The sequence below is a fragment of the Phyllobates terribilis genome, unplaced genomic scaffold (assembly GCF_046119375.1).
Source record: "Phyllobates terribilis strain yellow unplaced genomic scaffold, ASM4611937v1 Scaffold_4__5_contigs__length_816908805, whole genome shotgun sequence".
Lineage (NCBI taxonomy): Eukaryota > Metazoa > Chordata > Amphibia > Anura > Dendrobatidae > Phyllobates > Phyllobates terribilis.
Window position 1 is genome coordinate 406,080,417 of NW_027362764.1, and position 24,652 is coordinate 406,105,068.

Below are 24,652 nucleotides of genomic sequence, written 5' to 3' on the forward strand. Positions count from 1 at the left end.
CAGTGGCACATGAAGTGAGCAATTAGGACTGCTCTACAAAGGAGGAGCATGTTAAATATTCCCCAGAACACAAAAGAGGCGAGATCCAGCAAGCTACACAGAGATGAAGGGCTGTGCAGATCAACGGCTTGAAACAATTGGACAGACGCATCGGTGATCAGAAGAAAGGAAGAGGTGATATGAATAATGAGTGTTAATAAATTACCAGGCTTATTTAACAGCATTGGCACAAATAAGATAAGAGCATACAGTGTCTCTTTAAATGGGTAGTAAAGTAACTTCCAAATATCTATGCTACATATAAAAAATACACAATAACTATTTTCACTTTAATAAGGGACATATGGTCTATTAATTTTATTTTTTCTACGGAAATGCAAATTATGTAGAATTAAAATCAGTTTTGTACCATTCTTTACAGGCACTATACATATTTTCTGCCTAAAATGAAAAATCTTTGGACTCCAGCTTTAGAGTCCAGGGTCAGATCAGCATACAAAACTGCTATCTATATATATCTTACGAATGAATGTAGCCATGATCCTATGTAGGTGCCACAACTGTCTACAGGTTGTGTGTGGTACTACAGCTCAGTCTCAATAGTATGAGCGGCCATACCAGCCACAACCTCTGCCCATGTGAGGCACTGTTTTAGGAGGAAAGCATCCATGTTTCGTAATCGTATACAATCCTTTATAAATGTAAAATAAACCATGCAACCTATTTAATATTGCTACGTGCTATGATTTAGCGTCCCATTCCATTTTATTTCACACTAATGGCTTACAATACCCAGCATGGGCCTGATATATACATGCACATAATCTCCTTGCGTTCAGCTGCTGTGACTTCATACTGATAAGACTGGAGGAGATAGAAACATCGGCCCTAGAGGAAGTTTTCTGCTGTACTTTCTAAGCCGAATCTAGCGATTAGATAAAACATGAAGAAGTGATTCACGTTGTATATGCATTAAGTAAAGTCACCCCGGTAACCAATTCTCACAATATGGTTCTACTGACAATTACATGGTAAATAGCGGTACTGGCATGGCTATTATGGGGATATGGAATAGAGTAAAAAGTCTATTGTAGGGAAATTGCAATAAAGTAATATGAATATATTATACAGAGTGTATTAAAGACTATAGCCTCCTAACATCACACATGTAATCCCTAATTTGTAATTTTCTTTCAAAACACATTGTCCATGGCCTGTACCTAAAATTACAGCCCGCACCTGGTGATTAGCCGTTATCACCAGTCATACAGGGGTCGGCCACTTTGTTACCAGATGTGTTGGGGACAGGATTTTGTGACACTTACCAATTGAAAAACAGTTTATGTTTGTGCAAGGTTTTTCAATTGGAGGAGACTGATGGACAGGACTGGTCACATGTTCCTCCATCAGCAGCATATTCTGAGGACTAGAATAATGTGCAGCCTTTGAGGAAGGTTTCACTTAGGGTGCTTTCACATTGCGTTCCGGCACCCATTCGGAGTCTCCGTCGGGGCTTACGTCCGGACCCACACAACATGGGATTCGGACGTATGGGGCAACAGGGCCATAGACTATAATGGTGCCGGCAAAGAGAACGTGCTCTCTACCGTGCATCATTTTAGGGCGTGTACGTCTACTGGAGGCGGACACTAAGATGAAATCTACTACGCCTAAGTGTCCGCCTGCAGTAGGCGTACATGCCCGAAAAGTCCAAATACTGTTTTGTAAGCCCCGAATGGGTGCCGGAACACAATGTGAAAGCCCCCTAACAGGTGGCACTTCACAAAGAAGAAGAACCTGTAAAATTCACTAATTTTTAATAATGAACTATTAGTAAGCGCCTCAAAATTATGTCCCAAACATATCTGCTATAATACAGATAACATGGACAGCCAATTTAACTTCACAGTAGCTGAAATGTAGCACTTTTTACTGACCAGCCAAATGGCTGAATGGTCCAGGTTCACCAAAATTTGCTCACTGAAGGTGGCCCCTAATAGATAATAGATACAAAAGGTTATGCCGGCTTACCAAATGTTAAAGCCACTTTTCATGCACGGTCCTCACCTCTGACTAGATGCAAAAAGAATTCTTCAAGAAGCAATTAGGTAAAGGCAGAAAAGTTTTATTTAGACTTGTTAAATCCAGTGTGTGTAATCTGCACACAAGCTGCACTGGTGCTATGTTCAGACGTCTCTGCAAGTGCTATGACTAAGGGAGTGGAGAGACCTGAAACATTCCAGCAGCAGTGCAGCTTGTGTGATCATTATATACACTGGATTTAACAAGTCTAAGTAAAACTTGACTACATTTACCTAATTGCTTCTTTAAGATTCCTTTTTGCATCTAGCCAGAGGTGAGGACATTTACCTGTAATGTAACCTATTCGCTTCTCGTTGTTCTTTAATGGGGAATATGGAAAGAGCTTATTATTGTGATTATGAGTGAGGTGTAAGTTGTAATACCAGACACAGTCCCTGAAAGGTCAGCTGTTAAATGGATAAAAGGAAACTATACTTAAAAAAAATACACAAATCAATAGTACATGAGAGTATAAGAAACTTTGTAATATATCTTATAGAAATCTATTTCCTTCCCCACTTATCAGCTACTTCTCTCCTCTCCCCCTGAACTCACTATCCACTCTAAAAAAAAAGCTCAACTCCTTTTTTGCTCAGATAAGATGGACTGCAGGCTCTCTATGGTGTCATGTGATAGAGCATATTTTATTCTATGGAATTTGAAGGGGTAGAGTGAGGAGAAGAGTGAGAAAACAGGCAGGAATTTAATGTTGAGCTCTCTAACAAGTCTTTTACCTCACCACAGAGCTGGTTTCACGCCTACACAGCTCAGTCCTGCTGTATGATTTCCTCCTTGCTGCCGCTGGTCTCTGTGTGCTAACTAGGGAATGAAGAGCAGGAATACCTCTCTGTGTGCTGTGTATATGAGAAATCATTGCAGCTAACTTCCTTACACCAGCTCAGAGTCAATTGCAAATTACAAGAGAGCCTGCAAGAGGAAAACTGCTGACAATTTAGCATTCATGTCATATAATGGCTAGAAATATTATTATTTCTCAGGGCCTGATTCATCATTTGTAGGATTTTTAAAGTCGCCTTTTCTTTTTAGACTAGTGGTTTTTAGTGGTCTTTTGTGCCAAATTCATGAAAATGGCAAATGTGATTCATGAATTTTGTGCAAAGCCAAAAATTGTCATTCTTTTTGCAATCAACCAGTTTTCTGACTTTTCGTGGGAGAAGTCACAAATTTTGCAAAAAAAATAGCCAAAATAATGGCGTACGTAAAATCACTCCAGGGAGGGAATGGAGTAAAGTGGTGCTAATCTGTGCAACTTTTTTAAAGTTGCATTTCATTAATCTGTCTAAAACATTTTGAAAAGCCAAACTGATATAAAAATTAGAAAACTAACTAAACCAGAAAAGACAAATTGAAAAAAGGCGCAAATTGTTTGATGAATTCGTCGCAAATCAAAAAGTCACTAATTCAAAGGTATTTATGCCGAAATACACATGGAAATGCAGTGATGAATCGGACCCTTCATGTTTACTATGGGTGGGAGTTTCAAAGATGCAGCATTAATCATCAAATTACATTTCTAATAATGCCTTGTGTCTGCTCTGTAAGGATTTTTACGTCTAAATGAACAATCTGCTGTCCATAGCATTGTGAGTATGCCATACATGACCCCAAAAAATCACTTAACCTTGCTTCTATATGTATCATGCATGTGTTGATCAGGCACAGCGCTAGAGCCAGATTGCTAGAAAATTTAGAGAGGGGATATGTTGCAAAACTGAATAAACTATTCAGAATAAAAAGTCCTAAAAAAACCTTAAAAGCATTTTTAACAGCTCAAATGCACTAGGCTTTGGGTTGTACAAATGCATTTAGACACAAAGCATTGTTATATTTGTAAAGTCCATAAATTGCCTCTATATGATATACTCATAAACCTGGTCTGTCAGTGTCAGTCGTTCTAGTGGTTCTATAATTCAGACATTAATTCCAGCGATATTAAACAATGCCTTACAGAAATACAGACAGACACGTATAGGTATAGATGCAGGTGAAAACGACAGTGATATTTGTCCCCTAATCTTGAATCCGTATCCTTTCTGAATTTTGCTATTTTACAATAGAAGGCATTCAGTGTTTTGTTTCTGTTTGCCAAGAAATCCTGTATTCTAATTTTCTGATCCAAACATTTAATTCCACATACCAGTTAGCATACGCTGGTACATTAATTTTCCCTGCTGGTATCCTCTTTATGACAACCATCTGTTCAAGTTTTAGCCTTCTTTCTCTAGTGCAATCCAGCAGAAATTAAAAACCAACAAGAGTTATTTCTGGTGGGACCATATAGTGTCATGGAGAAGATTGAAAACACATATTCCTGTAAAACCCTCAGTACTATATACTGTATACAAGCGTCTAAATTCACATATGCTCTGATACTATATAGGGTACATCTATTTCCTACTACCTCTATCTCTAGGTAGCAAAATTCTCTATATAAAGGATTTACGCAGCTTTCCACCCATGACTGGAAGCAAGTTTTGTGCCAGGGGCATTATATACGGCTGTCTCTTCCTGACTGTGTACTTTTTATAATAGACAGATATCAGTAAAATGGTCTAAATATCCAAGACATAATTAAATGAAGAGATTTATAACAGATATATTAAATGCTTCTAGGCTCATGTAATGTGTAAAGCAGCATCTTTTATTGCAGAGACAATCCTGGTTCTAAGAAAGAACTGTCATTAATTTGAGAGACGCCTGGAACATATACTTTAACATTTCTCATGTCATGTCTACAATACTAATGACTGATCGCAAGCAAGGAAAACTGAAGTCTAAGTCTTAGCATTGCAAAATTCTTATATACCTATTGATATCAAGCCACAAACGCACAAAGTGCCATAAGGTGCTTGTCTCGACTGTTTGATACATATGGAGTATGGATGGTTTTCTGGAGCCCCTTACTCCAGATCTAAAGCTGAGACAACGGCAGTCTGTACAATAATACGCCCCGTACGTACAGTTGTGGTCAAAAGTTTTGAGACTGACACAAATTCTGTTTTTTTTTACAAAGTTTGCTGCTTTGATGTTTTTAGGTCTTTTAGTTAGATGTTTCTCTAGTCTCTGAAGCACAATTTTGAGCGCTTACGTTGTAAGCTTTTACTGACGTTTAGACTCAATATTTATAGTGTTGACCCTTATTTTTGAAGACTTCTGCAATTTGCCCTAGCATGCAGAATATCTCCTTTTGGGTTAAATCCTGATTGATGGCAACACATTCTTACCTAATCAGTGCTTAGAGATTACCACAATTTGTCTACCAACTTTTTGAAAATTGACCACTGGTTCTCAAAGGGATTGAGATCATGGGAATTTCCTAGCCATGTCCTCCAAAATTCAATTTTGTTCACCAAGCCACTTAGTTATCACTTTTGCCTTCTGACATGATGTTCCATCATGATGGAAAAAGCATTGTTCATATCCAAATTGCTTCTGGATCGTTGGGAGACATTGCTTTTGTTCATGACAGAACTATCATGTGTAAAAATAAAAAAAGTTGTTATCACCGATTTACCTTTAAATGGCTCTACGCTGATGTAATATAAACACAAAGGAGAAAATAAAATGGTATTGAGGGTGTATTTGCTATGGCAGCAAACAGCACTATAGTATATGAGCAACAAATTCATCTATGCCTAAAATGTTTTGATTTATTTTTACAACTGATGAGGGAGCATGTTCGCCACTATTCGGTACTCGCCCGAGCATCTCAGTACTCCAGAGGCTCAGTACTCGGCGAGTAATTTTGAAATGCTCGGTTGGGAGCTCGAGTCCCCGCCCCGCATGTTTGGCGCTGTTTAGACAGCGAATTAACATGCGGGGATTGCCTGCCAGTCACTGTAAGGCTATGTTCACACACGTTGTGTTTTGCTGCATATTTTGCTGCAGATTTTTCTGCAAATTTTCAGCTGCAACTACCAGTACCAGCATTCTCTGTTCACACATGTTGCTTTTTGTTTGCTGCGTATTTTCTGCCTTGCTTGCGTATTTGGAAAATAGAGCATGGCACTTCTTTCAGCATATGTGCTGCGTATCTTGCTGCGTTGTTTTCACCCATAGAAAGTAATGGGAGGTAAAAAATATGCAGCAAAATACGCAGCAAAACATGTATCAAAGAAGCAGCAAATACACACGTTTTTTACGCAGCTGTTTTCCTGCCAAAGATAAGTTAGCAGCAGATTTGCAGCAGAAAAAAAACACGTGTGTGAACATAGCCTAATGCCGCAGCCATGTTGGTTGTGGCATTACATTGACTGGCTGGCCACATAGCGTCATCGGGTCTATATGAGACCCGGGACCCTATGCTCCTCACAGTCTACCGGTCAAAGACGCAGAGTAGGGGGAGCTGCAGCTGAGCGCGGGAGAGAATTGGCAGTTATTTTAAACAGAGATTCCTCACCACTATTATGTATCTACTCTAACAGTCCTTCTAAGGACTAATTCTGATGCATATCAATCCAGGTGATAGCAGGAGTTAGGCAGGCAGAGTTTGCGGAGAGCGTGTATACAACAGAATAGGGTCCATTGCACGTTCTTTCTGCTGCTGCTACTCATATCCATAGGCCTAGATGTCAGGGCTAATAATCTTTTTGCTTTTAATCCTGATTATTTTGGTGAAAGAAATATAATACACCATTTTTACTGCTCCATTTGCTTGTTAGCAGCATACAGAAATATTTGGTTGATTTTAATAGCATTGTTGTATTGTGGAAGCAGAGAAACTTGTCCATCATCAGACGTGATCCTATATTACTGCGGTATTAATTCTGACATTTTTGGGAGCGTGACAAATATTCTACTCCATTTAAAGTCTGCTAGTTGTGTGTTTAAACCTATTCATACTTGGTCGCTGACCAATACCATATCTATTAGGCCACTGCCTAAAACCGTGGTCATCAGACCTGATCCTATATTACTGCAGTAATAATCCTGACATTTTTTGTAACGTGACAAATATTCTACTCCATTTAAAGTCTGCCAGTTGTGTGATTAAACCTATTTACACTTGGTCGCTGACCAATACCATCTCTATTATGCCACTGCCTACAACCGTGGTCATCAGACCTGATCCTATATTACTGCAGTAATAATCCTGATATTTTTTGGAACGTGACAAATATTCTACTCCATTTAAAGTCTGCTAGTTGTGTGTTTAAACCTATTCACACTTGATCAGCCTCCATCTCCGAAGTGACCACATCAGTCGGAAGCTGGAAGCACTGCAGCACAGCCTCAGCCAAGCGTCAACAGGCTGTGCTGAAGTTAATATGCTTATGTGACAAACCGCACACCGTTGCAGAGTTGTTGAAAGCTGTAACAGAGCATGCAGATCTGTGGCTGTCACTGCTGAACCTACAGCCAGGCATAGTCGTGTGTGACAATGGCTGGAACCTGGTGGCGGCTCTGAGGCTTGGCAACCTCGCAAATGTTCCATGCCTGGCCCAAGTGCTCAACCTAGTGGTTCAGCGGTTTCTCAAAACCTACCCGGATCTGCCTGAGCTCCTTGTCAAAGTACGCCATTTCAGAAAGTCACCTACAGCTTTCGCTGCCCTCGCCGTGCTTCAGCAGTGTTTTCAGCTTCCAGCTCACTGACTGGTGTACGATGTCACAACACATTGGAACTCAACGTTGCATATGTTGGGAAGAATATGTGAGCAGCAGAGGGCAATTGTTGAGTACCAGCTTCAATACGCCCATCTGTATTCAGGTCAGCCTCCGCACATAAGAGCTGATGAGTGGACATGGATGTCTGACATCTGTGCTGTCCTCCAAAACTTTGAGGACTCCACCAAGATGGTGAGCGGTGATGATGCCATAATTAGCGCCACCATCCCGCTTCTCTGTCTACTGAAACGCTTGCTGCTCACAATTAAAGAGGAGGCATGGCAGGCGGAGCATGATGAAATGCAGCAAGGGTGATACAGGGTGATGCTACACAGCCCAGCCTCATCTCATCTCAACGTGGATTGGGTGATATAGATGAGAAGGAGCAACAGGAGCTGTTTTCCTGCGCTACAAACGGTACTACCCCCGCCCCCAACATTCATATCATCTGTTCAGCGTGGATGGCCTGAGGAGAGGAAGAATGAGGAGGAGGACCAGGAGGAGGAGGAGAGCATGGACAGTCATCCTCTTGGTCAGGACAGGGAAGTCTTGGCTGTTGGCAGTCTGGCACACATGGCTGACTTTATGTTACGCTGCCTTTCCCGCGATCCTCGCATTGTACACATTTTGGGCAACAGTAATTACTGGTTGGTCACACTTCTAGACCCATGCTACAAGGAGAACTTTCTATCTCTCCTTTCCGTGGTGGAGAGGTCTAATAAAATGTTGCAGTACCAGAAGGCCCTTGTTGAAGAATTATTAAAAAAAATTCCATCTGAAAACGCTAGTGGCAGAGGTCATAGTTTGTTGGACAACCAAGAAGTACAGGCGAGGGAGACACAAACCAGATGCAGCAGAGGCAGGGGAACACTGTCAAAGGTCCAGGACAGTTTTCTCAGACCCTCCCAGTTCCCAGGCCCTGATGCGTGGGGTACTCTGACAAGGAGGGAAAAGTTTTGGAAGATGCTGAAGGAGTACCTTGCTAACCGAACCAGCCTCCTCCGTGATTCCTCTGTGCCTTATAACTATTAGTTATCCAAGCTGGACACTTGGCATGAACTGGCTCTCTATGCCTTGGAGGTTCTGGCTTGCCCAGCCTTGTCAGCGAGGGTTTTTAGTGCCGCCGGGGGTATTATAACTGATAGGTGCATCTGCCTGTCAACTGAAAATGCTGACAGGCTGACTTATCAAAATGATCAAGTCCTGGATTGGGCTAGACTTCTCGACACCACCAGATGATTGCAGCGGAACATAAAGTCAAATCCAGTGGTTTTCTTGAAGGGGTCTATTCCCATGCACCTCTTCACACCCAGACATGGTTATACGCTTCAAGATTTTGTCTATTTTATGTCACCCTCCTCCATCTCCTCATCCACCACCACCATATCAAAAGGGTGACCATCATGCAACACCCACATAATTTTTTTTTAAGGGTGTTTATGCTGCCCGTAGGAAATATTTTTAGAAGCCTACCTCTAACATTCTGCATGTTATACAGTATGTTCATGTGTACAGTATGTTCATGTATACCCCACAGGGGTAAATGTTTTTCAGCCCATGCACTTAGTACATGGGCATTACCAGTATAGGAGATCCATTCCTTAATAATGTCAACTTTTTTTTTAATGAGGTCCTCCTCCATGTCTCTTCAAAGGGGTATTGGAGTGCGTCCTAATGTTTGACAGCCATTGCAGTCACTGAATATGCAATAACAGTATAGGAGACCTACTCCTTTATAATGGGAACATTTTTTTAATGAGGCCCTCCACTATGTGTCTTCAAAGGGGTATTGAAGCGCGATCTAATTTTTGGCAGCCCTAGAACTTCCTGCATACGCAATAATAGTATAGGAGACCCACTCCTTAATAATTGAAAATACATTTTTATCTGAGGCCCTCCACTACGTCTCTTCAAATTGGTATTGGAGCGCGTCCTAATTTTTGGCAGCCCTTGAACATGCTGCATACGCAATAACAGTATAGGAGACCCACTCCTTAAGAAGGGAAAAAAAAGTACTGAGGCCCTTCAGTGCCAGATGGCCTTTATTGAAGAATTATTGAAAAAAATCCCATCTGATAACGCTGGTGGTAGAGGTCACAGTTTCTTGGACAACCAAGGTGTACAGATGAGGGAGAAACAAAGCAGATGCAGCAGAGGCAGGGGAATGCTGTCAAAGGTCTGGAACAGTTTTCTCAGACCCTCCCAGTGCCACGGCCCTGATACATGGGTTACTCTGACAAGGAGGGAAAAGTATTGTAAGATGCTGAAGGACTACCTTGGCGAACGTACCAGCGTCCTCCGTCATTCCTCTGTGCCTTATAACTATTGGGTATCCAAGCTGGACACGTGGTATGAAATGTCTCTCTACACCTTGGAGGTCCTGGCCGCTAGCACTTTGTCAGAGATGGTTTTTAGTGCCACAGGGGTATTATAACATATACGCAATAACAGTATAGGAGACCCACTCCTTAATAATGGGAAGGCCAATTCAACTCAATTCTATATTCTAAAATATTACCTCTCTTATCTGAAATTCGTTTACGGGTGAGCTATTGCAGTATGGATAGTGTACTACACTAATCCAGCCAGGTATTATTGCCTTATACTGCGTACTGTTGCTGCAAAAAAAGTCTATTCTATTCCCTATTGATACCGCTGTTACCTTGCACCTGTCCCTATGGTAAATGCAGCTATCATCAGCTGGAGATGAGTGTTGTTCATTATCGTTGAATACATCTCTTCCACAGTACATTACTTTGTATCATCCGTGCACTCGTTGACCGATTCATATTTTTTAACGGTGATCTTTACTCACAAATTCATGAAAGCAGACGGGGTTGCTTGCGTTCCTTCACAGTTTGGTGGTGCAACGTACCAAAAAAACCTCTTTGGAGCTGGTTAAATTCTATTTTCTATTGTACTATATTAACTCTCTTATCTGAGATTTGCGTACAGGTGACCTATAGCAGGTGGGATAGCGTCTTCCAGGCATCTAGTCAGGGATTATTGCATTATACTTCATGCTGAAAAAAAAATCTATTCCCTATTGATAAAGCTGTTAGCTGCTTTTAAAATAGGGACAGGTGCTAGATGGTATTATCAGCTGGAAATGAATGTTCATTCTGGATGTGTCTAATCATGTCTCACACACCACATGGCCAGATAAGGTAGTAAAATGTTACAATTACATTTACTGGTGAATGGATTTTTCACTGTTGAAAGAAATGCAAAAGTGCAAAAACGCATCAAAAACTCTACATGTGAACATAGCCCAGGGTGTGGAGGAGCATTTTTGTTTTTGGCTATTTATTTTGCCTTATATATAAGTCATTACCCTGGAAAGAATGTTTCTTAACATTTTTCCCATGAAAATCCATTTTGCCTTCGTTTTTGCATGTTTTATTGTCAGTCCGTAAAAGTGGCGTAATACTCTGACAACATTATTCACATCAGTGACCTGGGAGTCAGAGATGCTTCCAGGGGTCTTCCCCATGCTGTTCCCATCTCATTTGAGCATTGTTTCCATCGATTTGACCAATTTTTAGCCCCCCTCAGACCTCTTCCCCATGACGCCTACTTTGTGAATTGATTAGTTTCTGCCTGCTTGGAACTGTTTATACAGAGTGGTATAAGTGGGATGAGTTTTTCATCAGCTGCTGCGCTCTGGATAGGCAGAGACTAAAATGACAAAGCTCAGTACAGTGAAATGCACTTTTTTTATCTCGGTTGCTGCATATGCAGAGTGCAGCAGCTAATAACGAACTCATCTCCACTGCTGAGCTCTGCATAAGCAGCAGCACACAATGAATGAAGGCAGTATTGAATCAAGTGCACTGCACATGATTCAAATCCGTCTTCTCTCATTACTAAGAGCTGCTTTTATATTTTTACACTTTTTCTAACCTTACCTAGGGCTAAGGATTGTTTTAGGGGTAGGCTTAGACATAGGGCTAAGTCTAGAGATTGGTTTAGGGTTAGACTTAAGGGCAAGAGTTGGGCTTAGGGCAGGGGTTTGGAATAGGGCTAGGGTAATAAAACTGTTACATAAAAAAATGTAAGAAAAGAAAAGAAAAAAATATAGTCTAACTATTTTTAAAATTTTTGAAAAAAAAAGCAGATAAAGTAATAAACAGTCAAAGCATAAACTATAATTACATTACTATATTTTCCTCAAATTACAAAACATGTGCTTGAGATATACTGTAAGGAGTTCAATACTGAACTGGTGGAAGGAACTCCGGGAACGTTAATGGTTCACAGACTAGGGAACAAAAAATACTTGCCTTGCCCGAGCACTGGTAACCTACACTACGCTGCTGTCTACACATCTATTTTTGGGAATTGATTACCACTAGCATTTCCTTATTTTAGTGTTTCTAGCGTATATACTCCCGTATACCAGCCGATACATTGTTGATAGACTAGAAGGGAATATGAAACTCTCCACAGCCTTGTATGTTATTAATGGAAAGATCCCACTGCAGTCAGAGGCTATTCCAATAATTATGGCACATTATATATTTGTGTCGGTAAACCTACACTTCTGATAATTATGTAGGACATACTGCATATGTGACCAAAATATGTAAGCAAATGTCAAGCTGTTGGTGAATTTATACATGATTCTTATTCTATAAAATCCTTCAAGACAGAAAGACAAGGCACATGCAGATAAATATGGCTGACCTGATCTAACAAGGTTACATTAGGTCACATAGTTATGTATGGCTGAAGGCTCATGTTTCAGCGAGGGTGACTACTGGCGTTCTTCCTGTATGACATCTTAAGACACTGATAACTATGTATGTTGATCGCGTGTAAAGAAAGGAGTCTCATGCAGTAGAAGAAGCAGCAGGCATGCTCTGCCGATTGTCCCTTTACACGGCAGGCTGGAATCTGAGATAAATGCATGCAGATGGCATTGTCCTCCATTTGCTGCCAATTAGATGCATTTTACACACCTTTATATGGATGACTGTTTCTCTCTACGTGACATAATAATTGATTTGTGAGTGCAGAGAATAACTCAGTTACAGATTTCATTTTTCACACACAATGTGGACACAATTTGATTACACTCGGTGCAGTCAGCGGATGAGCTGACAGTCCCACGAGCCTCCAGGCGGTTTGAAGCCAAGTGAACTGAAATTGTTCGTTATTACCAACATTGTTACTGTCCATCATGTTATTCTGTAACTCTGCCATACACAACATCAATAATAATCTTGGCCTTAGAATTTGACAAGATTTTATTTCTATCAGAACAGCATGGCCAACGCAAGTTAGTGACAACGTTCTGCAACTCAAGTGTGAAATTAAGATGGTGCCCATGGAAAAGGAGGCCTCTAGATCTCATCCGACATCAACACATCTCTTTAACGCCGGACAGAAGGGCCTTACCAAGAGAATCAGGATCAACTCATAACTCCATGGCTTCTCCTTCCCCATGTTCCATTAAATTAGGCCAGTGCACAGGACACAAACAATGCCTGGGGCATTGATTTATATCTTGTGCACCTTAGGACAGCACGATGGCTCAGTGGTTAGCACTGTTTCCTTGCAGCACTGGGGTCCCAGGTTCAAATCCCACCAAGGACAACATCTTCAAGGAGTTTGTATGTTCTCCCTGTGTTTGTGTGGGTTTCCTCTGTGTACTCCAGTTAGTTCCCACACTCCAAAGACATACTGACAGGGAATACAGATTGTGAACCCCAATGGAAACAGCGATGATGATGTCTGTAATGTGCTGTGGAATATGATGGCGCTATATAAGCAAAGAGTAATACATAAAATAATGCCAACACCTCATTACAATGTAGTTCCAAATAAAACAATAATCCTGAACTCAGTTCAGTTCTCCAATTAAAAATTTTCATACTGTATTCCAGACGTTGCATAAGAAATTCTGAGCAGCAATTCCTGGAAAAACCTATATGTTTCAAGTGGCACGGTTTGACTCAGGGCATGACGCTTATCCATTTTCAGGTTTCTCAAAAGTAAAAATGGCGGCATAGCCGTTTATCCATCTGTTCCTACCTATTTTTATTATAGTACCTTTTGAGATTGGAGCTTGGTACCCATCGTCTGTAAAAGAGGTATCATATATTCACACTGACCAATGGTAAGGAATATAGAGCTGGAACACAAAGCAAATCCGATGGCTGGCCAATGCTATTTTTATAAGTGAAAAGGATGTCAGTGCCGTCGGAAGATAACCATCAATTTTCCCATAATGGTAACAATATGTGAACTGTATCATCGCTCTATGCTATGAGTTTGAGCTCAGCTATATTACGGTCCATGTACGAGTCACGTTTTTTTTATACTGCAAGGACAGGAATTGATCCAGTCCAGCAGGAAAAGTAGACCTGTCCATGAGCTATTACTGTGCTTTCATTAATATGTAATCCAAAAAACTTTTCTATATTTATTGCCTTAAAAAGTTTTAGAAGGGGTAGTGTTTGGTTCTTGGGTGTCATATAATAAAAATTGATATTACAGACATACAAAAACAGAAAAAATCATGGAAATATTCCTCCAGTATTAAAGGGCATCAGGCACAAACAGACCCATTCAATTGATGGCCTCTACATAGCATCCTATTCAAGTGAAATAAGGCTCATATAAACATTCCTTGTAGAGGATTCACTTCTGCTGTCAGAAATAGGGAAACCTCAAATAAACACCAGTAGACTCCGTTATAAGTAAATGAATAAATCATAAATTGTCCAAGGATCTGGCACAGGGTCATGGCTTTCGTTACAAATAGAAGACATAGTACCAGTGAGAACATAGTCTTAATTTTTAGTGAAAGAACGTACTTTGGCGGAGAAGACTCCATCAATCCAGTGACCTTCTGTCTTACCTGAGACATTACACGACCTAACATTTTACCTTACCACAGAGCAGGGCACAAAGACACAACCACTGATGTCAGAAGCAGTTACTGAAGTTGATTCCAGGTTGGTAAGATGGACTAAATCCTCCCACGCCATACATACAGTACTTATCAAAAGTTGGAACACCTTTCATGCAATGTCTTTCCTTGAATTTATTGGAATGTGCACCAACACAAATGTACAGATATGGAAACAAGGAGTAAAGAAACATGTGAGATACAAACGAGAAGATACAGTACAGACCAAAAGTTTGGACACACCTTCTCATTTAAAGATTTTTCTGAATTTCATGACTATGAAAATTGTACATTCACACTGAAGGCATCAAAACTATGAGTTAACACATGTGGAATTATATACTTAACAAAAAAGTGTGAAACAACTGAAAATATGTCTTATATTCTAGGTTCTTCAAAGTAGCCACCTTTTGCTTTGATGACTGCTTTGCACACTCTTGGCATTCTCTTGATGAGCTTCAAGAGGTAGTCACCGGAAATGGTCTTCACTTCACAGGTGTGCCCTGTCAGGTTTAATAAGTGGGATTTCTTGCCTTATAAATGGTGTTGGAACCATCAGTTGTGTTGTGCAGAAGTCTGGTGGATACACAGCTGATAATCCTACTGAATAGACTGTTAGAATTTGTATTATGGCAAGAAAAAAGCAGCCAAGTAAAGAAAAACGAGTGGCCATCATTACTTTAAGAAATGAAGGTCAGTCAGTGCGAAAAATTGGGCAAACTTTGAAAGTGTCCCCAAGTGCAGTTGCAAAAACCATCAAGCGCTACAAAGAAACTGGCTCACATGAGGACCGCCCCAGGAAAGGAAGACCAAGAGTCATCTCTGCTTCTGAGGATAAGTTTATCCGAGTCACCAGCCTCAGAAATCGCTGGTTAACAGCAGCTCAGATTAGAGACCAGGTCAATGCCACACAGAGTTTTAGCAGCAGACACATCTCTACAACAACTGTTAAGAGGAGACTTTGTGCAGCAGGCCTTCATGGTAAAATAGCTGCTAGGAAACCACGGCTAAGGACAGGCAACAAGCAGAAGAGACTTGTTTGGGCTAAAGAACACAAGGAATGGACATTAGACCAGTGGAAATCTGTGCTTTGGTCTGATGACTCCAAATTTGAGATCTTTGGTTCCAACCACCGTGTCTTTGTGAGACGCAGAAAAGGTGAACAGATGGACTCTACATGCCTGGTTCCCACCATGAAGCATGGAGGAGGAGGTGTGATGGTGTGGGGGGTGCTTTGTTGGTGACACTGTTAGGGATTTATTCAAAATTGAAGGCATACTGAACCAGCATGGCTACCACACCATCTTGCAGCGGCATGCTATTCCTTCCGGTTTGCGTTTAGTTGGACCATCATTTATTTTTCAACAGGACAATGACCCCAAACACACCTCCAGGCTGTGTAAGGGCTATGTGACGAAGAGAGAGAGTGATGGGGTGCTACGCCAGATGACCTGGCCTCCACAGTCACCAGACCTGAACCCAATCGAGATGGTTTGGGGTGAGCTGGACCGCAGAGTGAAGGCAAAAGGGCCAACAAGTGCTAAGCATCTCTGGGAACTCCTTCAAGATTGTTGGAAGACCATTTCCGGTGACTACCTCTTGAAGCTGATCAAGAGAATGCCAAGAGTGTTCAAAGCAGTCATCAAAGCAAAGGGTGGCTACTTTGAAGAACCTAGAATATAAGACATATTTTCAGTTGTTTCACACTTTTTTGTTAAGTATATAATTCCACATGTGTTAACTCATAGTTTTGATGCCTTCAGTGTGAATGTACAATTTTCAAAGTCATGAAAATAAGGAAAAATCTTTAAATGAGAAGGTGTGTCCAAACTTTTGGTCTGTACTGTATGCTAAACCTTAGATTCCTCAAAGTAACCCCCTTTTACTCCGATGACAGCTTTACTTTCTCTCAAGCAGCTTCATCAGGCAGTTACCTGGAATGGTTTTCGAACAGTCTTGAAGGAGTTCCCATTGTTGCTGAGCACTTATTTGCAGCGGTCCAACTCATACCAAACCATCAGTCTGAATCTACAATGTGCACATTCCAGTAAAAGCATTCCAGCCCGCTGCTGCATCCTACACTGTGCCCGCTGCTAAAGAAAATTAATATTCACTGCTCCCCATGCCCATGGGCATTTTCCTTAATAGCGCGCACACTGTACTTGAAGCGCGGCTCCTGGTATGTATGGCACCCTTCATCCCTCATCCTGGTATGTATGGCACCCTTCATCCCTCATCCTGGTATGTATGGCCCCCCCTCATCCCTCTTCCTGGTATGCTTGGCACCCCTCCATTCTGGTATGCTTGGCACCCCCTGATCCCCATCACACTGCACACAAAAAAATAAACAATTATACTCACCTCCTCTCTGCACCACCGCTGAGTCCTACTCCCAACAGGGATCTAACTGAATGAGCCGAGCATGGCTTAACTGCCATGCGTCCTCACACTGTGAGATGGTCTGCCAGAATAGTCACTGCTCCCCAAACACACAGTCCCGGCGTGGGGAGCAGTGACAATTCCGGCACAGCATCTCACAGTGTGAGGGCACATGGCAGTTATGCCATGCGTGGCTCACACAGTGAGATCCCTGTCGGCAGCAGAGCAGGATGCAGTGGTGGTGCAAAGAGGAGGTGAGTATAATTGTTTTTTTTTATGTGCAGCGTGATGGGGATTAGGGGGTGCCAAGCATACCATGATGAGGGGTGCCAAGCATACCAGGAAGAGGGATGAAGGGGGCCATATACATACCAGGATGAGGGATGAAGGGTGCCATACATACCAGGAAGGTGGATGAGGGGGGCTATACATACCATAATGAAGGGTGCCATGCATACCAGGATGAGGGTTGAAGGGTGCCATATATATCAGGATGAGGGGTACCATACATACCAGGAAGAGGGATGAGGGGGGCCAAACATACAGGATGAGGGATGAATGGTGCCATACATACCAGGAAGAGGGATGAGGGGTGCCATAAATACCAGGAAGAGGGATGAGGGGAGCCATACATACCAGGATGAGGGATGAAGGGTGCCATACATACCAGGAAGAGGGATGAGGGGTGCCATACATACCAGGAAGAGGGATGAAGGGGGCCATACATACCAGGATGAGGGATGAAGGGGGCCATACATACCAGGATGAGGGATGAAGGGTGCCATACATACTAGGATGAAGGATGACGGGTGCCATACATACCAGGAAGAGGGATGAGATGGGCCATACATAACAGGATGAGGGATCAAGGGGGCCATAATACCAGGATGAGGGATCAATGGGGCCATACATACCAGTATGAAGGGTGCAATACATACCAGAAAGAGGGATGAGGGGGGCCATGCATACCAGGATGAGGATGAGGGGTACCATGCATATCAGGATGAGGATAAGGGCCACGTATAACATGAAGGAGGGGGCCATATATACCAGGGTGGGGGATATTAACAGAATTGGGGGACATTATTCATTTAACACTGTCAGCAGCAGACCCCCTCCCCCTTAACAGTGCTTCATGACCACATTTTTTGCTTACATTTTTTTTTCTATTTTCCTCCTCTAAAACGTAGGTGCGTCTTATGGTCCGGTGCGTCTTAGGTGTGCAGAATTACAATGCCCGCACCTTTTGTTCCTGTGGTAAGATAAGGTGCCACCAGTGGTGTCTGGCATTTCTCCACTGAAAAGACATGCACGCTTGGTCAAGCTTTACCCATATGTGTATGTTGGGTCGGGAAAGAAAGCTATTCAGTTGACTGCTATCTGTGGTTTATGGGCATCTTAAGTTGAGACAGGGCTTGAACTAGTAGATTAACATTCTATGATATTTTGGAGCAAAAACATAGGGCAATGATCAATATATGTAATCCACACACAGATGTTCTACTGGCAACTCTGGCCTATGGGTTAATTAGCGCCTTTATTCACACTTTCTATGTGTCCATTTTTTATTAATACATGGCCAACAGTGTATTTACCACCCTCTTAAAACAAATTATGGCCAATATATATTAGATGAACCCAGGTATGAGGAGCACTAAATGTTCGCAGAACATGAATGAATAATTTACCGAACTTTATTTTTTAAGTCGCCCGTTAGTAAAATACATCACTGAGAGGGACTTGCTGCTTGGCTCCATTTCCTACACTGCGTCACAAGAAAACCTCTTTGATGTCCTTGCATGTACTTGCTGACACAAGATGGGGCAAATTATAGGTTTTAACCTTGCAATGTATCGAAAAACTAATAAAACTACTGTGTTAAATACATTTCACCTAGACAAGAAAATATGATGTGAGAAATGACATTTGATAGTCGTTTTCTGACTCGTATTTAATCTACAGCCTTTATAGAGAATAAAAGCTTTTCCTGTAGATCTGATAGTGGCTCATCTAACAGCAGCAAAGTCATTACATCAATCATAACCCAGACACCATTTATGTAATGGACACTGGTGGGTCTGTATGTCACACGGATCAGAATTATAGATTTTTCAGTGTTATAAGATGTCTATAAACATACTATGAAGAAACACAATGGACAATTGGCAGATGCGTTTTTCTTAAAATGCATTTCCTAATCCTGTCTTTACCAAAATGATCTTGTACATTTGTATCATTGCAACTTAAAGGAAAATAAAGAATTATGTGGCACATTAAAGCCTTTGTCCGGACTTTATTAATATATTGAACCCTGAAATTGTGACTACCATGACAAACAGACTACATGTGGCTGCAGTGGTAATATTATTATTATCTCTGCTTGCTGTCAGTGATTGGAACCATTCTTGTTTAAACTCTGAGTCTGAAAACCTGTCCTAACCTAGTATCTCACATATGTCCAGGACTTGTCATCATTTATGAGTTTACTTCTCCTGTAACCAGCCGTTAACCTGTTATTACACCATGAAGAATCAATAAAACCAGAAAAAACAACCGAAAATGTATTTTTATTTATTTTGCTCACTTATAAATGTTTAATGATTCACACATTCAATGATCTTCCTTGTCTTAATTCCTAATGCCATAACGAAAGAACAATTGTGCTTACCCCACATCTTCCGCATCTTCATCACACTCGGCACCATATTTGCAAGCACCACATTTAGGATGTTTCCTATGAACCTCAGTCCCAGATCCTTCGTATTCTGCAAAAAAAAAAAGAAAGAAAAAAGGATGAAGTCATTCCATGACGCTTCAGATATTAGTACCAATATTATAACCAAATACCAATACTTGTCTATAACTATGATCTGCTTGTATATCTGCTTCGTCTCAGCTGGCTTTTAATGTATGTTTTTCTATGAAACACCGCAGACATACCTGGCTGAGATTATACGGATACATGCTGCCTGTGGATTGGGCAGCACGTATCAGCTGTCTGGTTCCCTTTAAGATCTGACTTCTTAGGTCACGTTCACACGTTCAGTATTTGGTCAGTATTTCACATCAGTATTTGTAAGCTAAAACTAGGAGTGGGTGAAGAATGCAGAAGTGGTGACGTGTTTCTACTATACTTTTCCTCTGTTCCACTCCTGGACTTGGCTTACAAATACTGATGTAAAATACTGACCAAATACTGAACGCGTGAACGTGGCCCTTAGTATCAAAGTGCAATAGCCAGGACAGACAGAAAGGTCTGTGTTTCCAACTAAACACAATCAAAAATGGCAATCACCATTATGTCTTACTCAATTGAAATGTATGTAATATGTAATAACTACATAAATAGCACTAAATTAGAAGTAAAATAAATAAATTCAGATGTTCATGACGCTCCAGAGGCACAAAGCAAGCAGGGAATCGCCCATATATTATAGAACAATTTAATCTCTATTACGGTTTAGTGACCTGCATTATATAATAGTTTAGCCCCTGGTATTGTTTTTTGTCGCCATGAATAAAAATGAGCACTGCCTGCAGCTCAGGGGAGAAAGAGGATTTAATTACTTGCACAAAACCATCACAAATCAAATGGACGTGTAAAGGAATTTGCATCATGTCACATATATGTCACTATTGGGACTTGGAAAATCACAACCTCTATCATTTCAAGCTCTTGGTTTGCATTATACATACAGTACAGACCAAACGTTTTGACACACCTTCTCATTTAAAGATTTTTCTGTATTTTCATGACTATGAAAATTGTACATTCACACTGAAGGCATCAAAACTATGAATTAACACATGTGGAATTATATACTTAACAAAAAAGTGTGAAACAACTGAAAATATGTCTTAAATTCTAGGTTCTTCAAAGTAGCCACCTTTTGCTTTGATGACTGCTTTGCACACTCTTGGCATTCTCTTGATGAGCTTCTAGAGGTAGTCACCGGAAAACGAGTGGCCATCATTACTTTAAGAAATGAAGGTCAGTCAGTCCAAGAAATTGGGAAAACTTTGAAAGTGTCCCCAAGTGCAGTTGCAAAAACCATCAAGCGCTACAAAGAAACTGGCTCAAATGAGGACCGCCCCAGGATTATATATACACACACACACGAACAGCACTGTGCAAAAAGGCAGGTGTGGAAATACTGAATAGTAAGAATGAGTTAATGGTTTAAAAAATAGAAGAGGTAAGTTTATTTTTTATCAATTAATAAAATGCAAAGTGAATGAACAAGGGAGACATCTAAATTAAATCCATATTTGGTGACGCCATCCTTTGCCTTCAAGACTGCATCAACTCCTCTAGGTATACTCGCAGGCAGTTTTTGAAGGAACTCGGCAGTGAGGTTGTTCCAAACATCTTGGAGAATTAACCACAGATCTTCTGTGGATGTGGGCTTGCATAACTCTTTTTAGCACTTTGTTTAATCCCCCACAGACTGGAGATCAGGTCACTGTGGGGGTCATATCATCCCTTGCAGGACTTCTTGTTCTTCTTTATGCTGAAGTAAACTCTTAATGAAAATTACTATAGGTTTGAGGTCCTTAACCTGCTGCATTATAAATGTTGAGCTAATCAGACGCCTCCTAATGTTGTTGCATGATGGATCTTCCTATACTATTCAACATTGTGGACACAATTAATCTTCACCAAATCCTAAACTCCATTTGCTTAAATGCAGCCCCAGACTTGTAAAGAACCACCACCATGCTTCACTGTAGCCTGCAGACATTCATTATTGTACCCTCTACAACCTTTCATCGAACAATCTGACTTCTGTTACATTCAAATATTTAAAATTTTGACTTATCAGACAAGAGCACCTGCTGTCATTTTTCAGCAAACTAGGTCCTATGTTTTTGTGCATAATTGAGTCGTGTCATAGTTGTTTTTTTTTATCCATGATGAAGGTATGGTCTTTTGATGCAATTCTGCAATGAAGACCACTTCTGGCCAGACTTCCCTGAACTGTAGATGGGTGTACTTGGTTCCCACTCATTGTGATGCCAGTTTTGAACTGATGGCATTGCTGGACATTTTCCAATTTTGAAGAGAAGTAAGCATGATGTGTCTTTCATCTGCTGCACTAAGACTCAATGGCTAAACACTGTGTTTTGTTAATTGCTAAAATATAAACTATTAATACTGCTATCTTTGAAAGCATTCTTGCTCTGCTGCATTTTCTGCATACCTGCCCACAGTAGCATTTAAAAGTTTTGGCACCCCTGTTCAAAATTACTGTTACTGTTAACAGTTAAGCAAGTTGAAGAGTAAATGATCTCTGAAAGGCCTAAAGTTAAAAATAACACATTTCCATTGTATTTTAGGCAAAAAAAAAATCTTGTCATTTTTTACATTTTAAAAACTACAAAAAGGAAAATGGACCGATGCAAAAGTTTGGGCACCCTTCCAGATTTGGGTGCTCACATAACTTTGACCAAGGTTCCAGACCTTAATTAGCCTTGTTAGGGTTATGGCTTGTTCACTGTCATCGTTAGGAAAGGCCAAGTGATGCAAATTTCCAAGCTTTATAAAAAACCCAGCCTCCTCAAACTTGTGCCAAAAAGCAGCAGTCATGGGTTCTTCTAAGCAGCTGTCTCGCTTTGGCCACAATGGTCAAAGGTATGTGTGGAGAAAAAAGAGCACAGAATTTCAGGAAAAGAACATCTTGCCAACCATTAAGCATGAGGGGTGGATCAATAATGCTTTGGGTTTGTGTTGCAGCCAATGGCACGGGGAACATTTCACGGGTAGAAGAAAGGATAGATTCAATGAAATTTCAACAAATTATTGATGCAAACATAACACCATCTGTAAAAAAGCTGAAGTTGAAAAGAGGATGGCTTCTACAAATGGATAATGATCCTAAACACACGTCGGAATTCACAATAGACTACCTCAAAAGGTGCAAGCTGAAGGTTTTATAATGGCCCTCACAGTCCCCTGATCTGAACATCATTGAAAATCTGTGGCTAGACCTCAAAATAGCAGTGCATGCAAGACGACTCAGGAATCTCACAAAACTGGAAGAATTTCCCAAGGAAGAATGCATGAAAATCCCTCAAACAAGAATTGAAAGACTCTTGGCTGGCTACATTTTCCTTTTTGTAATTTTTAAAATGTAAAAGATGAAAATATTTATTTTTTTGCCAAAAACACAAAGGAAATGTGTCATCTTTAACCTTAGGCCTTTTAGAGATAATTTCATCTTCAACTTGCTTAACTGTTCACAAGAACAGTAATTTTGACCAAGGGTGCCCAAACTTTTACATACCACTGTATATGTAACTCACTGTTAAAATAAAACAATAAAATAATCAATCATTCCATTTTAGTGTGTTTTAATGTGTTTTTCATACATGACTTCTTCTGTTTAAGAATGAAAATAATAAAAAAAACTGAAGCATGAACAAAATGTGAAGCGATATGAAAAATAGATAGGTCAAATTGTTCTCAAGACCTTCCTTTCATCAGCAGAACAGTATCTGTGGCACGTTACAAGCCTGATATGCTGCCAACAGGTGTATACCAGCCGGGAGCATCCGTGCAAAACATTGCATGCTTTCTACCCATAGCAAACATGCAAATATCTAATTCAACTGACCCGAAGGAAAGAAACCAGTGTTTTTTGACCTTCTCCCAGAATATGACCCTATCAAGTTTCACATTGAATCTTCACAGTACGAATTGTCAATTGTGATGCTTCTTAGCTCCACAAATGTGTTTGTGCCAAGGGGTATTGCCTGGGAAGTTAAGGAGACCTAACAGACTTCACCTCATACTAATGGCAGAAATGATATGTTATACCTAAGACATATTAATACACAGAACTCAATCCAAAAAAAATTACAATCTGAAATATTTAACAACAACTGTTTTATGAGCTATGGTAGTGCCACCTGGCAGCTTTCAATGCCACTCATGAGCCCTTTTCTTTTAGAGGTTCGCCCAGTGTTGGGACCAATGCAGTTAGTTAGATTATTATGTTTCAAGCCGGCCAATTACTGTCAAAATTTCCATGTGTCTAGAAGCAAGGGCTATCATTTTTGTGGTGACACTTGACTGCGCTTATTCCAACACTGATAATTTAGTGCCTGTTCTGACTGCAGATGGTGCGGTAGCTCCATTATTCAATTGTTTGGGAAGAACCTGAGGAAAAATACTCACTAAAAATACAATTATGAATTTTACGCCCTTTGGACCCCTTTGAATCTTTCCTGAACTGTAATAATTTGTGAAGTTACTTGTCTGCTTGAAGTGGCACCATATATTTTGTGATGTCTTAGCTGTTCTTGATTGATACCACAGCAGTTGGAAAACAAATGTTATTTTGCATTTTATCCTTTTATGTATTCAGATGATTTAAAAACTACAAACCTGAAATATTTACTAAATTACAGTAGTTTCTCTTTCTTGCTATACACGAAAACATTATGTATGGAAATGTGTTTGTGAACTGCCTTATTGGGCAACAATTAAAAAAAAACATACAGCACAACAGGGGTAGAATATTTAGGCATAGAATATTATTTTGTGCTTAGGATGGACCACAGACTAAGAAAATTTCATTCTCATTATTTCTATAAGTGATGTTATGTTTAATTACCAATTTAATAGATACATCTAAGGCCAGGTGTATA

At 40.5% G+C, this 24,652-nt stretch overlaps 1 protein-coding gene across 1 annotated transcript in view; it reads right to left on the minus strand.

The window, feature by feature from the left end:
• The window catches only part of TMEFF1 (transmembrane protein with EGF like and two follistatin like domains 1), a 282,319-nt gene that overhangs the window by 71,451 nt on the left and 186,216 nt on the right, over window positions 1-24,652 (minus strand). The window contains exon 5 of the mRNA XM_073678601.1: window positions 19,671-19,767. Coding sequence (XP_073534702.1) covers window positions 19,671-19,767 — 97 coding nt within the window. The remainder of the gene's footprint in view (window positions 1-19,670; window positions 19,768-24,652) is intronic.